The sequence below is a fragment of the Salvia splendens genome, chromosome 3 (assembly GCF_004379255.2).
Source record: "Salvia splendens isolate huo1 chromosome 3, SspV2, whole genome shotgun sequence".
In the NCBI taxonomy this organism is placed as follows: domain Eukaryota; kingdom Viridiplantae; phylum Streptophyta; class Magnoliopsida; order Lamiales; family Lamiaceae; genus Salvia; species Salvia splendens.
In genome coordinates, this window is record NC_056034.1 from 8,732,141 (window position 1) to 8,748,075 (window position 15,935).

The 15,935-nt window shown below is 38.1% G+C and overlaps 1 protein-coding gene across 1 annotated transcript; it reads right to left on the minus strand.

Moving 5' to 3' along the window:
- Positions 1 to 1,452: 1,452 nt before the first annotated feature.
- Positions 1,453 to 8,810, minus strand: LOC121796522 (equilibrative nucleotide transporter 1-like). The gene is made up of 5 exons (XM_042195354.1): positions 8,519 to 8,810; positions 6,543 to 6,951; positions 5,708 to 5,769; positions 3,103 to 3,378; positions 1,453 to 2,269 (listed from the first exon to the last, which is right to left on the minus strand). The coding sequence occupies exons 1-5, from the start codon at positions 8,808 to 8,810 to the stop codon at positions 1,539 to 1,541; spliced, it is 1,770 nt and encodes a 589-aa protein (XP_042051288.1). The 3' UTR covers positions 1,453 to 1,538.
- Between the last annotated feature and the right edge of the window lie 7,125 nt (positions 8,811 to 15,935).

Here is a 15,935-nt window from a genome sequence, read left to right on the forward strand (position 1 = left end):
ATAATAATAAAATGTATGAAGCTTGGTTATTAAGTACTCACCTCATCCCACCATAAGCTAGACGCTTCTTTTTCGCACTCATTTCGAGAAAATGATAGTACTCTATAAAATAGACAAAGTAGAGAGAATAATGTAGAGAAACGTATTCTTTATATTAAAAATGAAGCGCCTCGCCTTTTATAGTTTTTATACGTAAGGTAATTTATAAATTCTACGTAAGGTAATTTATAAACTATTCATCAATTTGTTACTATTGCATCTAAAAGTTTTTCGACAATTTTTAGAAAATATTTATATGCCTTTAATTCATGATAAAGATGAAAATTGAATTATTTTTAATTATATTTATAGATACGTTACTAATTTTAAAATCTAATTAAAAAATTATCATAATTCAACATTAATGTGGAAACTGCCAATTTTGGCCAAAATTCAAAGCATGCGTCTCTTGTTAGCATGTTGACACAATTTATTTATAAATCTCTTTGTCCCACTTTAAGTGGAACATTTTTTATTCGACACGAGATTTTATGTAATTTTATTTTTTGAATTTTGTCGAAAGTAAATAAAGTAGGTGAAAAAATAATATAAAAATAATAATTTTTCTATTTTAAAAAACGTGTCAATAAGATTGAAACATCAAAAAAGAATGTGAGTAGACAGTAGTACAACTTTTCACCTAGGTATTAAAAATAATACTATACCAAAAATTAGTACATGAATTTAAAAGGAAAAACATTTCTCAATGACATTTTTAAAAATAAATCCAAAACTACCCTTTTATATTAGTATATATAGATAGATTTTGACCTCCCAAATTTATTCTTTTGTCCATGTTGTTAATGGTCAGGCGATTTCTTGGAACTCTGAAAAGGAATGACTCCCAACCAAGGTTTATCAGATTTAAATTGTCTGAACCATATTTTTGGAAGAAAAAGAGTTCGAGGGGTTAATGGGAATTTTGTGCTCTTATCACGATGTTCTTTCCGAGGCAGATGCTTCAATTAACCCAGAAAATGACCCTTTTTCATGCAGGCTGATGCTCAAACACAGGCCGCAATGTCGGTCAACATAGTCCCTATCAAACAAAGTTGATGTCCTAAATAACTTTGCTGACTGGGATTTATCAGCACTGCCTCTAAGAGTAGGTAACTATGAATTGAATGACTAGAGCTCTAAAGATACATGGCTCGTGATCAATGCAAATCACACAATGTAGAGGAGACATAGATGCCAGAAATCTGGGTAAGGCAAGAAAGCAGAGATACTAGCAACAACCCATCAACAGATATTTGAAATGGAATTCGAGCGATATTGCAGCATGTTCTTAATTACACAACACTTTCCGTGTGAAGGCTAGGAACATTTAAAAAAACAGCATGAAGCATCAGAATAATTACAAATAAAGCACATAATTGTTATACAAACTCAACTATTTGTAGAAGCCAGGATTAAGAGAGAACTGGCTGTTACCAATGTAGGGCGAGGCCGGGGCTTGGAGTTGGAGGCATCCAGACAACTCCAGATAAGCCGGTCACTCATAAGACCCAAAACCAGGATAGGATAGAACCAATTGCCAGACCAACAATCAAGTACAACACCAGCACGATCCCTGCCATCTCAGCATGCTGTAACCGGACAGTTTTGGGTGCCAATATCATCAGGACGCAGGTAAAGTAGCCATTTGTGAGACCAAGAAGACAGGTGAGGATCATGACTGGAATTTCTGATCTCAAAATATCAGGGCCGTGCAAGCAACCATAGAAGAGAGGCAGAAACAATAGCCTTGCGAAAGTGACACCAATAGCAGCTTTGGCATTATCCATGAGATACAGAGGAGTCAGAGTTTTACCAACCAGATCAAAGACGTTGTAACAAGCAATAAGAACAATTGGGAACCAGTCCTTCAGAATGTCAGAGTGTACATCTTCTGTAATAGAACCGGGAAAAATACACAATGTCACAACATATATGACCATGATTCCATACCCATACCATTTCACGGTCCCAACAATCTCCCACAATGTCGACCTCCATAGCTTTCCAGTAGGTTCCCCTTTCTGTTCCTTCTCCTCATTTGCTGCAACCTTTTTCAGATCGTTGTAATATTTTATGACTGGAAGCTTATGTGCTACATTATAGAAAATTATGTTTAATATCATCACAACAATGCTGAAGATGAAGTAAAGGTTGGCGCTTTTTCTCAGTCCACTGGCATCTTGAGGATATATAGCCTTGGTTAAAACCCTTAATAATGACACAAGGACTCCTGCAATTGACAAAATTCAATATTAACAAAGTAGCAAGAACACATTTTTAGGAACACGCCTAAAATAGTGCAAGGAAGTAACTATATTAGTAGCATCTAATTTCTGAAGCTTATTCATCAAGTTGTATCCCGTTATGCAAGTGAGCAAATGTACAACCTCTTTATCTAAAGAAAAATATGTTAATCTTTTTTTTTCTTCGGCACATAACACGGTATTCAAACAGCTGAACTTGAAAGACATGTAATCGAACTACAAATATCATGCACCAACAATGCATTCAGACAGTTGCAAGCATTTACAAAACAGTGTAAATCTTTGCAATAAATACACGAGATAATGTAATTCTGGCATTACATTATAAGCAAATAGTAAAGACAAATCATCATTGATAATTCCGAAAGATATCTAAACACCTAAAATCTAAATAAATGAAAGAGCTTTGCCATTGATGCCGAACTATGACACAGCTGAACTAAACATGGTTGAATTTCAAAATGTGTTGAGCTAAAACAGAAGGTGAATCACATGCTTAGATTGAGTTGCCAATATAGAAACATAAACCATCACATCGAAGTATAGCCGAATCCACTAACCCCCAACTCAAACCAGAAACACCAACAGATGCATCTTTGAACTAACACACACAAAAAAGTCAACATCACGGTTTCATTCTTGAAATTGCTACCAATCAACTCATAAGGATGAAAACTAAAATTGGGGAACAATATGAGATCCCAAAATCCCTTGTTTTCACAGAGTTGACCAAAATCCAATGCAAATCAAAATCATCAAACAGCCAAAAGCATTTTCAACCAAAAAGGTTATTATTCACCAGAAGCTGCAGTTCCAGCCACCACAGCCTGCATATATCTCTCCGGCAGCTCCCCGGCATTCCCCACGACACCCCCCTGCACAAGGCCGTCCGCCACTCCGCACAGCCCCATCACTCCCACAGTCACATAGTATGCGCCGTAAACGCCGACGCGCCCCTGGACATACCACACGTCCATCAGCGGCACCACTACCAGCGACAGCAGGAACAGCGCGTAGCCCGCATTGATCCTCACGAAGGCGTTCGATCTGTGGGCGAAAGCGATGACGATCAACACTGAAGTCAGCCCCAACAGCATGTAAACTGTTGAAGTTACTGCTTATAGCTGAGGAATGAAGAGCCACGGTTGTCGAAGAATGAAGAATAAAATTCAAACAAAGTAGCCGTTGGAAACGGTTATGAAGTTAGTTAGTCGGATAGTCGGTTAGTCGTTGTACAGCTGTCATTCCGGCTGGAAAAATATCTTAGCTGGGTTAGTTAGGAAGATTAGCTCGTGTAGTATATATAGAGCTATCTTATCTTCTTCATTTTTTTCTGTAATTTTCAGATCTCATATCAAATAAAATTCTTCTCTTTCGTCTATCTCTTTTCATGTATATCAGTGAGTATGCATTTGGTATTTTTGTGTGTGATGTTTAGTTTCTCAGTTTCTACATGGTATCAGATGTAATCACATCGTTTCCGCTTATCTCTCTGCATTGTTTTCCTCTCTATTCTCTTTTTTCACCATGAATACCCGTGGAAATCGTGGAAATCGTGGAGGTGATGTGATTGTTCCGATTGAAGATCACACCAGCCCCTATTATCTGCATCCTAGCGATAATCCTAGTCTCCAGCTCGTTTCTCAAGTTTTGATCGGCTCTAACTTCATCAATTGGAGCAGATCTGTTATTACTGCCTTGGTTGCCAAAAATAAAATTCAGTTTGTCGATGGATCATTGCTACGACCACAAGATGATGATCTATTATTTTCAGCTTGGATCCGATGTAATAGTATGGTGGTTTCGTGGTTGCGGAATTCCGTTTCTCCACAGATTTGTTCGAGCATCATGTATTTGGATAATGCTCATGAAATCTGGTCTGATCTCAGTGATCGCTTCTCTCAAGGTGATTCAGCTAGATCCTATCAACTAAAACAACAACTTATGGCTCTTGTGCAAGGAAGTTCTGATGTCAATACATACTTCACCAATCTCAGGATTGTTTGGGATGAATATAAACACTCACAACCTGCTGCTTGGTGTACTTGTGGCACATGCAGATGCCACAGTGCTATACGATGGCACACACATCAGGAAGCTGAATGTACAATTCAGTTTCTCATCGGTTTGAATCCTTCTTATTCTCAGATCCGATCCACTATCTTATCCACTATTCCTTTGCCTTCATTGTCTAAGGCTTTCTCTTTAGTTATCCAAGAGGAGAGACAACGCACCATAGATGGAAGTTTGATCCACTCTCCCTCAATTTCTACCAGTGAGCAGCCTTTCAATGTCAATGCTGCTGCTTCTAATTTTGGTCGAGGAAGATTGCTATGCTCTCATTGTGGTCGTACGAACCATACAGTTGACAGATGTTTTTCTCTCCATGGTTTCCCTCAAGGTTATAGTCGAGGCAGAGGCAAACCGATCAACAGAGATTTCTCTAATTCTAAAGTGATCAACTATGTTGAAGATTCTGCCTCTGACATCTGTGATAAACCGGCTGCTAATGCTGTGTCTAATCTGTCTTCATCTGATCAACTACAACAGATCATCTCTCTATTGCAAACACAGCTTGCTGCCACATCAACTCCATCTCCATCTCCATCACATATTCCTGCTACTTTTCAGCCAAGTCCTCCATCTCCATTCCAGTCCACTCAGTCCAATCCTTTTACGGGTACCACTCTATTCTCACCTTTTGTTGCTGTTTCCTCTTTACATTCATCTCTTTGGCTTCTTGACACTGGTGCTACTCACCATGTTTGTTGTGACATTACTTGCTTCACTAATGCATCCCCTGTTCATGATGCTTTTGTGAACCTTCCAAATGGTGCTAAGGCAAGTGTAACTCACATGGGAACAATACACTTAACACCTACTATCACCCTTCAATCTGTGTTATGTGTTCCCTCTTTCTCTTTTAACCTAATCTCTATCAGTTCCCTCACTTCTTCTTTGTCTTGTTCTGTCTCATTCACTCATAACTCTATCATCATCCAGGGAGCTTCTCCGGGGACTGTGATTGGGAGGGGTAGCAGACTTGGCAACCTCTATTCCCTTGAAATTCCCACTGATGTTCCCCCAGTTCCCTCAGATTTGAGTTTCTGTGTAAATTCTACAGTTGCTATTGATGTTTGGCACCAAAGACTTGGTCATTTGTCTTTTAATAAACTCAAATCTATGAATGATGTTCTTCCTTTCTCCAAACTCTCTCATTCTGTTTGTGAAGTATGTCCCTTGGCTAAACAACATCATCCATCTTTCTCTACTTCTGATTCAATTGCATCTGATATTTTTGATCTGATTCACTGTGACATTTGGGGACCTTTCTCTCCATCCACCACACAAGGATATGCCTACTTCTTGACTATAGTTGATGATAAGTCTAGGTTTGTGTGGACCTTTCTCATGCAACACAAATCTGATGTCAAAACCATACTGACTCAGTTTTTCCACACCATTTCTACACAATTTTCCAGAAAAATCAAAACCATAAGATCTGATAATGGACCTGAATTCAACCTTACCTCTTTATACACATCTTTTGGTACTTTGGTTCAACATTCTTGTGTAGAAACTCCACAGCAAAATGCTAGAGTGGAAAGAAAACACCAACACTTACTCAATGTGGCTAGAAGCCTTCTATTCCAGTCTCATCTACCCATTACATTCTGGGGGGATAGTGTTCTTGCTGCCTCATATATCATAAACCGTACTCCCTCTTCTGTACTTCCTCATAATACCACTCCTTTTCATGTTCTCTTCAACAAAAATCCATCTTACACTCACATGAAGGTGTTTGGTTGTCTGTGCTTTGCCTCTACACTTCATAGAGACAGAGACAAGTTTTCTCCTAGAGCATCTAAATGTGTTTTTCTAGGATATCCTTCAGGCTACAAAGGATATAGAGTCTTATGCCTTGACTCTATGCAAGAAATAATAACTAGGAATGTGGTTTTTCATGAAGACTCATTCCCTTTTTCTCACTTGCATCCATCCTCTTTCCCTTCTGCCGCACAACATCCTTCAGCCACACTAAATAATTCTGCCGCACAAAATCCCTCAGCCTCACTCAATAATTCAGCCTCACAAAGCAACACTTCAGCCACACTCCAAGATTCTGATGCACATCATTCATCAAGCTCTTCTGCCTCACAATCTATTTCAGATCATACCACCTCTGTAACCACAAAAGCTGGCAGAATCATCAAGCCTCCTACTCACTTGACTGATTACCTGTGCAACTCTGTCTCCTCTTCAACACCATACCCCATATCTGCTTTCTTTTCTCTATCCAAATTGTCTCCTCCACACATGAAATACATAGTCCTCATGACTGCTGTCTTTGAACCAAAATCATATTCACAAGCCTCATCCTCTCCTGAGTGGCAGCAAGCTATGCAAGAGGAGTTGTCTGCCTTAGAAAAGACAAATACTTGGAAGATCATGCCTCTACCTCCAGGAAAAATACCTATTGACTGCAAATGGGTGTATAAAGTCAAATTCAAAGCTGATGCTTCCATTGAAAGGTTCAAAGCTCGTTTGGTTGCAAAAGGTTTCACACAACTTGAAGGTGTGGATTTCCTTGACACTTTCTCACCCGTTGCTAAGCTAACCACTGTCAAATTTCTTCTTGCCCTTGCTGCTGTCAAAGGATGGACATTGTCACATTTAGACATCAATAATGCCTTCCTCTATGGTGATTTAGAAGAAGAAATTTACATGAAACTTCCACCCGGACTTATTGTTGAGGGGGGCAATTCTGATGGATCAAGGCTTGTTTGCAAACTCAACAAATCTCTATATGGTCTCAAACAGGCATCTAGACAGTGGTATCTCAAATTATCTGAAGTTTTTGCTAAGTTTGGTCTTCAACAATCAGCCTCGGATCACTCATTCTTCTTCAAGAAAAGTGATTCTGATTTCTTTGGTATTGTGGTATATGTTGATGACATGATGATTGCCACTAATAAGCCAGAAATGATACAATCTTTCAAGGAATTTCTGTCTCAGTTCTTCAAGTTTAAAGATTTGGGAACCCCAAAATATTTCCTTGGCCTTGAGATAGCAAGAAGCAAAGAAGGAATTATGATATCTCAAAGAAAGTATGCCATGGATTTGCTTAGAGATGCAGGTTTGCTTGGCTGCAAACCATCCTCAATTCCCATGGATTCAGTAAATCATCTAAGGCAAGATACAGGACATGCCATGAAAGATCCATCCAAATATAGAAGACAAATCGGCAGATTGCTATATCTTTGTATAACGAGACCCGATATAACATTTGCTGTCCATAAGCTTAGTCAATACGTTTCAAAGCCTTGTGATGAGCATTGGGAAGCAACCGAGAAGATACTGAGATATGTAAAGAGAACTCCAGGACATGGCTTATTATATTCGAGCAAGAATGATACTACACTTAGCATATTTTCGGATGCAGATTGGGCAGCTTGCCCGGATACAAGGCGATCCATGACGGGCTATTGCTTGTTTCTTGGTACCTCTTTGATCTCTTGGAAGGCAAAGAAACAACATACAATATCAAGATCATCGGCTGAAGCCGAGTATAGAGCCATGGCACATGCTACATGTGAAGTGGTGTGGGCAAGAGCATTGTTGGATGACTTCGGTGTTAGTATTAAGAAGGCAGTCCCCTTGTTTTGTGATAATCAAGCAGCCGTTCATATTAGTTCTAATCCGGTTTTTCACGAACGAACAAAACACATTGAAATTGATTGTCACACTGTAAGAGAGAGATACTTAGAGGGGGTGATCAAACCTATGCCAATTCGAAGTGATCAACAATTGGCTGACATATTCACCAAGCCATTGGGGGCCTCTGTTTTTGAAGGGATTCTTACCAAGATGAACTTTCATAGTCTATATTGTCCATCTTGAGAGGGGGTGTTGAAGTTACTGCTTATAGCTGAGGAATGAAGAGCCACGGTTGTCGAAGAATGAAGAATAAAATTCAAACAAAGTAGCCGTTGGAAACGGTTATGAAGTTAGTTAGTCGGATAGTCGGTTAGTCGTTGTACAGCTGTCATTCCGGCTGGAAAAATATCTTAGCTGGGTTAGTTAGGAAGATTAGCTCGTGTAGTATATATAGAGCTATCTTATCTTCTTCATTTTTTTCTGTAATTTTCAGATCTCATATCAAATAAAATTCTTCTCTTTCGTCTATCTCTTTTCATGTATATCAGTGAGTATGCATTTGGTATTTTTGTGTGTGATGTTTAGTTTCTCAGTTTCTACATAAACCACGGCGAACACGCGATCCACGGACGCGTCCGGGTATAGGAAGGAGAAGTAATCGACGGCGGTGATGAATGCATTCCACGGCAGGAGATAGCCTGCGCCGAGCGTGAAGTATATAATGTAGGCTAGGTGGAACGTGTCCCTGGGGATCTTCACTTGGTTGGGGCTCAGGAGGAGGGCGGCAGACTCGGAATCTCCTCTCACCGCGGCGGTGTCGGTGTCAGCGTCGGCGGTAGTTGTACCCATCGGCGGTTTATTAACGAATTTGGTTGACTTTGTTTAGTTGAGCCGATGAGTTTGTTATGAATCCTCAATTTTGGGGATTTGAGATAGTTTGTTGGGATATGGGGCGAATATGCAATTTGTGGAATATGAAGGGGTTTTTTCAAGTTTAGACGATTACTCAAGAGTCAAGTCTAAGACCATCCACAACGCATCTCGCGCCGGGCTCGCGTCTCGTCTCGGAGAGACGAGACCCCCGCGAGACGCATTGCAGCGGCCATCTCGTCTCCAGCTCGCGACCGTCTCGTCGCGTAGCTCGTCTCGGAGAGACACGAGACGAGCTGTCTCGCCACGCGCCCGAGACACGTGGCACGTCCCCATGCGTGCGTGACGCCCACTCGCTGGCCCGCGAGTGGGCGTCGTCACTGATGACGCAATAATTCATTTTTTTTAAAAAAAATCGATTTTTAATAATTTTTTTTTTTTCAAACGGTAATATTACCGTTAAATATTTATTTTCATTTTTTAAATTTTTAATTTTTTACTCTATAAATAATTCTATTCCATACTCATTTCAAACACAAACACACATCTATTCCTCTCAAATCCTCTCTATCACTCCAATTTCCATCTTCAATCAACTCAAACAAATGGATCCTTTTGAGCAAATGCGCCAATTAATGGAACAATCACTCGAAGAAGATCGACGACGAGAGGCGGAGGAAGCCGCACCACCCCCACGACGCTCCCGGAAGTACATCAATCGGAACCGGGAGGAAGCCGCCGCACGGTTAGTACGCGACTACTTCTGCGATAACCCGATTTGGGGAGATACCTATTTCCGTCGCCGTTTCCGCATGCGGAAACCGCTATTTCTCCACATAGCGAATACTTTGGCGGCCAGGGAGGAGTTCTTCCGAGAAGGGTTCGACGCGGTCGGTCGTCCCAGCCACACGACGCTGCAGAAATGTACTGCAGCCATCCGGCAGCTTGCGACTGGACAAACGGCCGACATATTCGACGAATACCTGCACATCGGAGACAGCACTGGGCGCTTGTGCTTGCTCAACTTCTGCAGAGGCGTCCGGGCAGCCTTCAGTGACGAATTTCTCCGGAGGCCAACCACGGAGGATTGTCAGTTCCTCCTCAACCTGCACGAACAAGTGCACGGATTCCCCGGGATGCTTGGCAGTGTCGATTGCATGCACTGGCAATGGAAGAATTGCCCGGTGGCTTGGAGGGGTTCCTACACGAGCGGCCACAAAGGCACCCACCCAACCGTTGTACTCGAGGCCGTTGCCGACTACCGACTTTGGATCTGGCACGCGTACTTCGGGGTCCCTGGCTCGAACAACGACGTAAACGTGCTCCAACAGTCCGACCTCTTTACCGAAGTTTTGGATGGTAAAGCGCCGGCCATCAACTTCGTCGCCAACAACCGACGGTATAAAATGGGGTACTATCTCGCCGACGGCATCTACCCGAAGTGGCCGACCTTCGTGAAGACGTGCGGCAGGCCAGCGAACCCAAAGCAGGCTCTTTTTGCGCAGAAGCAGGAGGCTGCGCGCAAGGATGTGGAGAGGGCTTTCGGGGTTCTCCAAGCGCGCTTCAACATCATCAAAGCCCCGGCTCGTTCGTGGTTCATGGAGAGCATGGTCGACATCATGTATACGTGCATAATCTTGCACAACATGATTGTCCGAGACGAAGGACCCGATGCCGGAAATTGGTTCGACCCCGAATCCCCCGGAAGCTCAACTGCAAGTAGTCCGCCGCGAAGTGGAGCGCATCCATCTATACAAGAACGGTTCGCTATTCGGGCAAGGACACGCGACTCTAGCGCCCACACCCAACTCCAAGAGGATCTAATTGAGCACATTTGGGAAAACTTTGGCGGAGAATATTAAATTATGTCATTTTTATTTTTTTAGAATTTTAATTATGTCTTCGCTTTTTTAATGTTAAGTTGTAATATTGTTTTAATTTTAATAAAGTGTGTTTGTTTAAATTGAATTGGGTTTTAAAAAAAATTATAAATTAAATTGAATGAATAGTAATTAAGAGACGGTATAGAGACGGTTAAGAGACGGAGCGTTGCAGCCTCCGTCTCTTAGTTAAGAGATGGAGGAAAAAAGGACAGTGGGGCCCTCAAATAGTGCTCAAATAGTAGTTAAGAGACGGTTTAAGAGACGGTATAGAGACAGCGTTGTGGATGGCCTAAACCATCAAATTAGAATAACAGGAGACAAAAGATACTCTATATTTCAGTTTAGGGTTTAGAATTAAGAGTATTGATAAATTAACAAAAATTGTATAAACAAAATTGGAGAGTTTAGTTATTTTACATTAAAAATGAATTTATGATGATCACTTAATTTATTATATTACATAAGTAACCTTCTAGTCCCATATAGGAAAATTAAGTTTTCCATAATCAATATTTACACTTTTAGGAAACGTTTTAGTAATCAATTATAACATACATTAATTGCACAATTTTGTCTACTTATAAAAAATGACTGCATCATGTATATAGTAATTTTTACTTTAATCTTATTGTTATTATCTAAGGAAATAATATTAGTATTTTGTGTTTAATTTTTTATTAGTAAATAATAATTTTAAAAATTTTAAGTTATAAACGATTGCATGCCTATATACTTCATTTCTAAGTGTTATAATCCAACAATGTAATCATAGACATTCACATCTAATTATTTTATTATTAAATAAATTTTAATTTATAAATTATAAAATTAACTACATGCATATATGCTTAATTTCTTTGTTTTACCATCAAACGAAATAATCATAGTCTTTGCATTCAATTATTATACTATTAAATAGTAATTTTTAAAGTTTCAGAGTTATTAAAATGACTATATGATTATGCAATTAATTGATTTGTGTTATCATCCAACGAAATAATACTAATATATTTCGCATCTAATTATTCTATTATTAAATAATTCTTAAAATTCTATTTTATAAAAAATCACTACATGCATTTATATTTATTTCTTTCTTCGTGTTATTATTCAAAAATTTAATAATAGTCATTCACATCCAATTATTTATTATTATATAGTTTTATAAATTCTATGTTTTAAAAATGAATGCATGTATGTATGCATACTTAATTTTTAATGTTATCATCCAATGAAATAATAATATATTTGACATCCAATTATTTTATTATTAATTAATTTTAAAAATTTTAAATTATGACTACATGTATATATATACTTAATTTTATAGTGTTAGTCATTAAACGAAATAATCATAGTAATTCACATCCATTTATCTTTATTATTAAATAATTTTTAAAATTTTCAAGTTACTAAAAATATAAACTACATAGTTATATACTTAATTTTTTAGTGTTATCATCCAACAAAATAATAATAGTATTTCACCTCCAATTATTTTATTATTATATAATACTTAATATTCTAATTTATAAAAATGACTACAACATATATACTTAATTTCTTAGTGTTATCATCCAACAATTTAATCATAATTATTTAAATTTGTACTTTTATTTTATTATTAAATAAGTAACTTTTAAAATTTTAAATTGTAAAAATGATTACATGCATATAAATACTTAATTTCTTAGTGTTACCACCAAACCAAATAATCTTAGTCGTTCACATCCAATTATTTATTATTAAATAATATTTTCAAGTTATAAAAACGACCACATGCACGTATACTTACTTTTTTAGTGTTGTCATCAAACAAAATAATCATAGTCATTTACATCCAATTATTTCATTATTAAATAATTTTAAAAATTTTAAATTATAAAAATTTACTACATGCATATGTATACTTACTTTCATAGTGTTATTATCAAAAAAATAAGCATAGTCATTCACATCCAATTGTTTTATCGTTAAATAATTTTTAAAATTCCATGTTATAAAAATGATTACACGTAGATATACTTAATTTCTTAATTTTATCTCGAAATGAAATAATATTAGTATTTCGCATCTAATAATATTATTACTCCTATTAAATAACTCTAAAAATTCTAAGTTGTAAAAACGACTACATGCATATATATTTACTTTCTTAGTATTATTATCCAACGAAGTAATAATAGTATTTCACATCCAATTATTTTATTATTAAACAATTATTAAATTTCAAGTTAAAAATACTACAATATACTTAATTTCTTAGTGTTAGCATCAAACGAAATAATCATAGTTATTTACACCCACTTATCTTATTATTAAATGAGTTTTAATATTTTAAATGAGTGAACTGCACCAAATAATCCTAACTTTTGCACTTCTTGCACCAGTGACCCCTAATAAAAAAAATAGCATCAGAGGAGCCTAACAAAATATATAATCACAAATGAGATTTTTTAGCCATTTTTCGGACCAAAATAACTAAATGACTTTTAAGAGTATTTTTGTCTGATTACTTGAAGCCTGCACACCTACTCTGCAGCTTCACAGACCTATATAGTTTCACAAAACACAGCATGAGGTGCTGTGTACTGAATGGAACGCAGGATTTGAAAAAGTGGGCCATCCTTTTCTTACTTTTTACATTTCTTTACTCGTTGTATAGATTTAATTCTGTATTACTAAATAAATGCATAGATAACTATTTTAGGCTGTATGAATTTTCAATTAAGATTAAAAAACAGCTAATGTAGTTCGCGACACCGCAAATTTTTCCCTACAATTTTGCTAGTATATTTTTTTTACTTTCAAAGAATAGTATAAATTTCAAATAATCATGTAAACTAAAATACTTATAAGTGGTAGTTATGACATCAAATATTAGTTATAGAATAGAATAATTAGCTTTAAGTATTTAAAGGAAAAAGTTTTTTAGAAAATAAAATAAAAATATTAAACAAAAAAATTAAAAAGTGTAAAACAAAAAATAAAACATATACTAGTACTATACTATAATATTTGATAGCATTATGAATTTATAAGTATTTTAGCTTATTATCGGATTGAATTTTAAAATATCTATGAGTATTTAAATTAGAAAAATTTTCCACAATGGGAATTATTCAACCATATAAAATATACTGCATGGTATGAAAATTAATATCATTACAAATGAATAGGAAAAGTTTTAAATAACTGTCTATCATATTGAGTTTTTGTTTAAAATTTGTCGTTGTAATTCAACTACATCAATAATTCTTCATGTCTGCATTCCATTATTATTATGAAATGTAAATCTATAAATTCAGTAAAGAAATATAAAAAAAAGTAAGAAAAGGATGGTCTAGGTGTGCACAAACTGAACCGGACCGGCGGTTAACCGTCGGTTCGTGAACCGGACCCGGAACCGGAACCGGCGGTTCGATCCGTCCGGCGGTTCGGCGGTTAACATGGGCCGGTTCAGGTTCGGCAAAATCATGAATCGTGAACCGGCGGTTCAAAACCGGCGGTTCGGCGGTTTGAACCGCCGGTTCAACGGTTCAAACCGCTAATTCCGGGATAGGTTCGTAGGGGTTCAAAGTAGGGACTGGTGTGAACCGGCAGTTTTGACGAAAACCGCCGGTTTAGGGCGAAAACGGCCTATTTTGGACGAAAACCGCCGGTTCAAACCGGCGGTTCCGACCGGTTTCCGCCGGTTCCGGGAGCTTTTCAGGCGTAGGGGCTAGGGTGCAGAGCTTTGGCATGCGTGTCGGTCAGAAACCGGCGGTTTTCTGTCGGAAAACCGTGGAAAAACAGCCGGTTTTGTGGAAAACCGCCGGTTTCGAGGGTGAACCGCTGGTTTGGGCGATAGACCGGCGGTTTGTCCGAAAATTTGAATTTTTTTTTATTTCTTCCAATTTTACTCCTATAAATACCCCACTTCCCCTTCATTTCTCCTCGCCCCATTCTTGTGTTAATAAGAATTTCTCTTCTCAATCTAAATTTCTCTATTCTCTCCTCATTCTCTCTAATTGCTCACGTTGTTTACTAGTTTCTGCTTACTACTATATTTGTTGTTGTGCTCGTAATTCATCACTTATACTCCATACATATTCCATCCATACTACTTTCATATAATCAATATGTCTTCTTCTCGTGGTGGATCCGGATGTGGTGATCGGGGCAAGGGAATTGCCCAAGATCAAAGTACTACTCGTCCCTCAAAATCAAGGTGACCTAGTCGTCGAGAAATTATGGAAGAGGTTTCTCGAGTGCAGGCTGAACGCATGCAAGTAAGTAATGAAAAATTATTTTTACAATTCATATTTCATAAAATTGAGTTCATAATTTTTTTGTATTCATACTTATACTTATAACTTCAACTTATATAATATTTGTAGTTGGAAGAAGATCATAGGACCGCCATGCTACTCGCTGAAATGCAACAAGGTGGGGGTGGGGGAGGTGGTTCCCAACAAGACGACGTTGCTATATCGTCGGACTCGGACTCGGATAACAACGAGGATAGATCTCATTCTCGTATTCCGTCTAGCACCGGCGGAAATGAGGAGATGCCTCCCCCTCCACCCACTAACCCGGTAAAAGCTTTGAAATCTGACATTTTTGTCAAACACTACAAGAAGGTCCCGGTGGTGATTCCAAGTCCTCATGATCCGCACTCGCAAGAAGAGACATCGGCGTTTCATGCTTACTGCAACTATTGCGATAAAGTGTACAAATTTGCGAGTGGTGGAGGATATGGCACCCTCCGTCGCCATTTGGTGACAAAGTATCCGGTAGAATGCGGCACTACCTCTACCCAACCCCAACTCAACTTCCAACCCGGGCCGCCCGACGGCTCGGGTTCGTCAGGTACTGTCACGACAGCACTTTCTAAGGATAGAAAACACGGTTGATCGCGACTAGGGGATGATTAAAGAAGCGGGGAAAGAAATAAGGGGAAAATAAAATCAAGCATTGGTTGCGAGACATGGCTAATCAAGTGCTGATACATAGAAGAAAAGATACTCGATCATGAAATCTTGAGTAATTGTTTGTAAAAATGTCAAAATATCAGAGTTTTGAACAAAATAGACCTGAGTCTTTTAAGATGCACAACGGAAGCAAATGAACGCGGTTCCATGTATGAAGACATGAACCTCCGAGAGTCAAAATTTGACGGAATTAACTGTCTTGTCTCAATAGCACTTCCCCCACCACTTCGCCGCTCAACCTGCACATT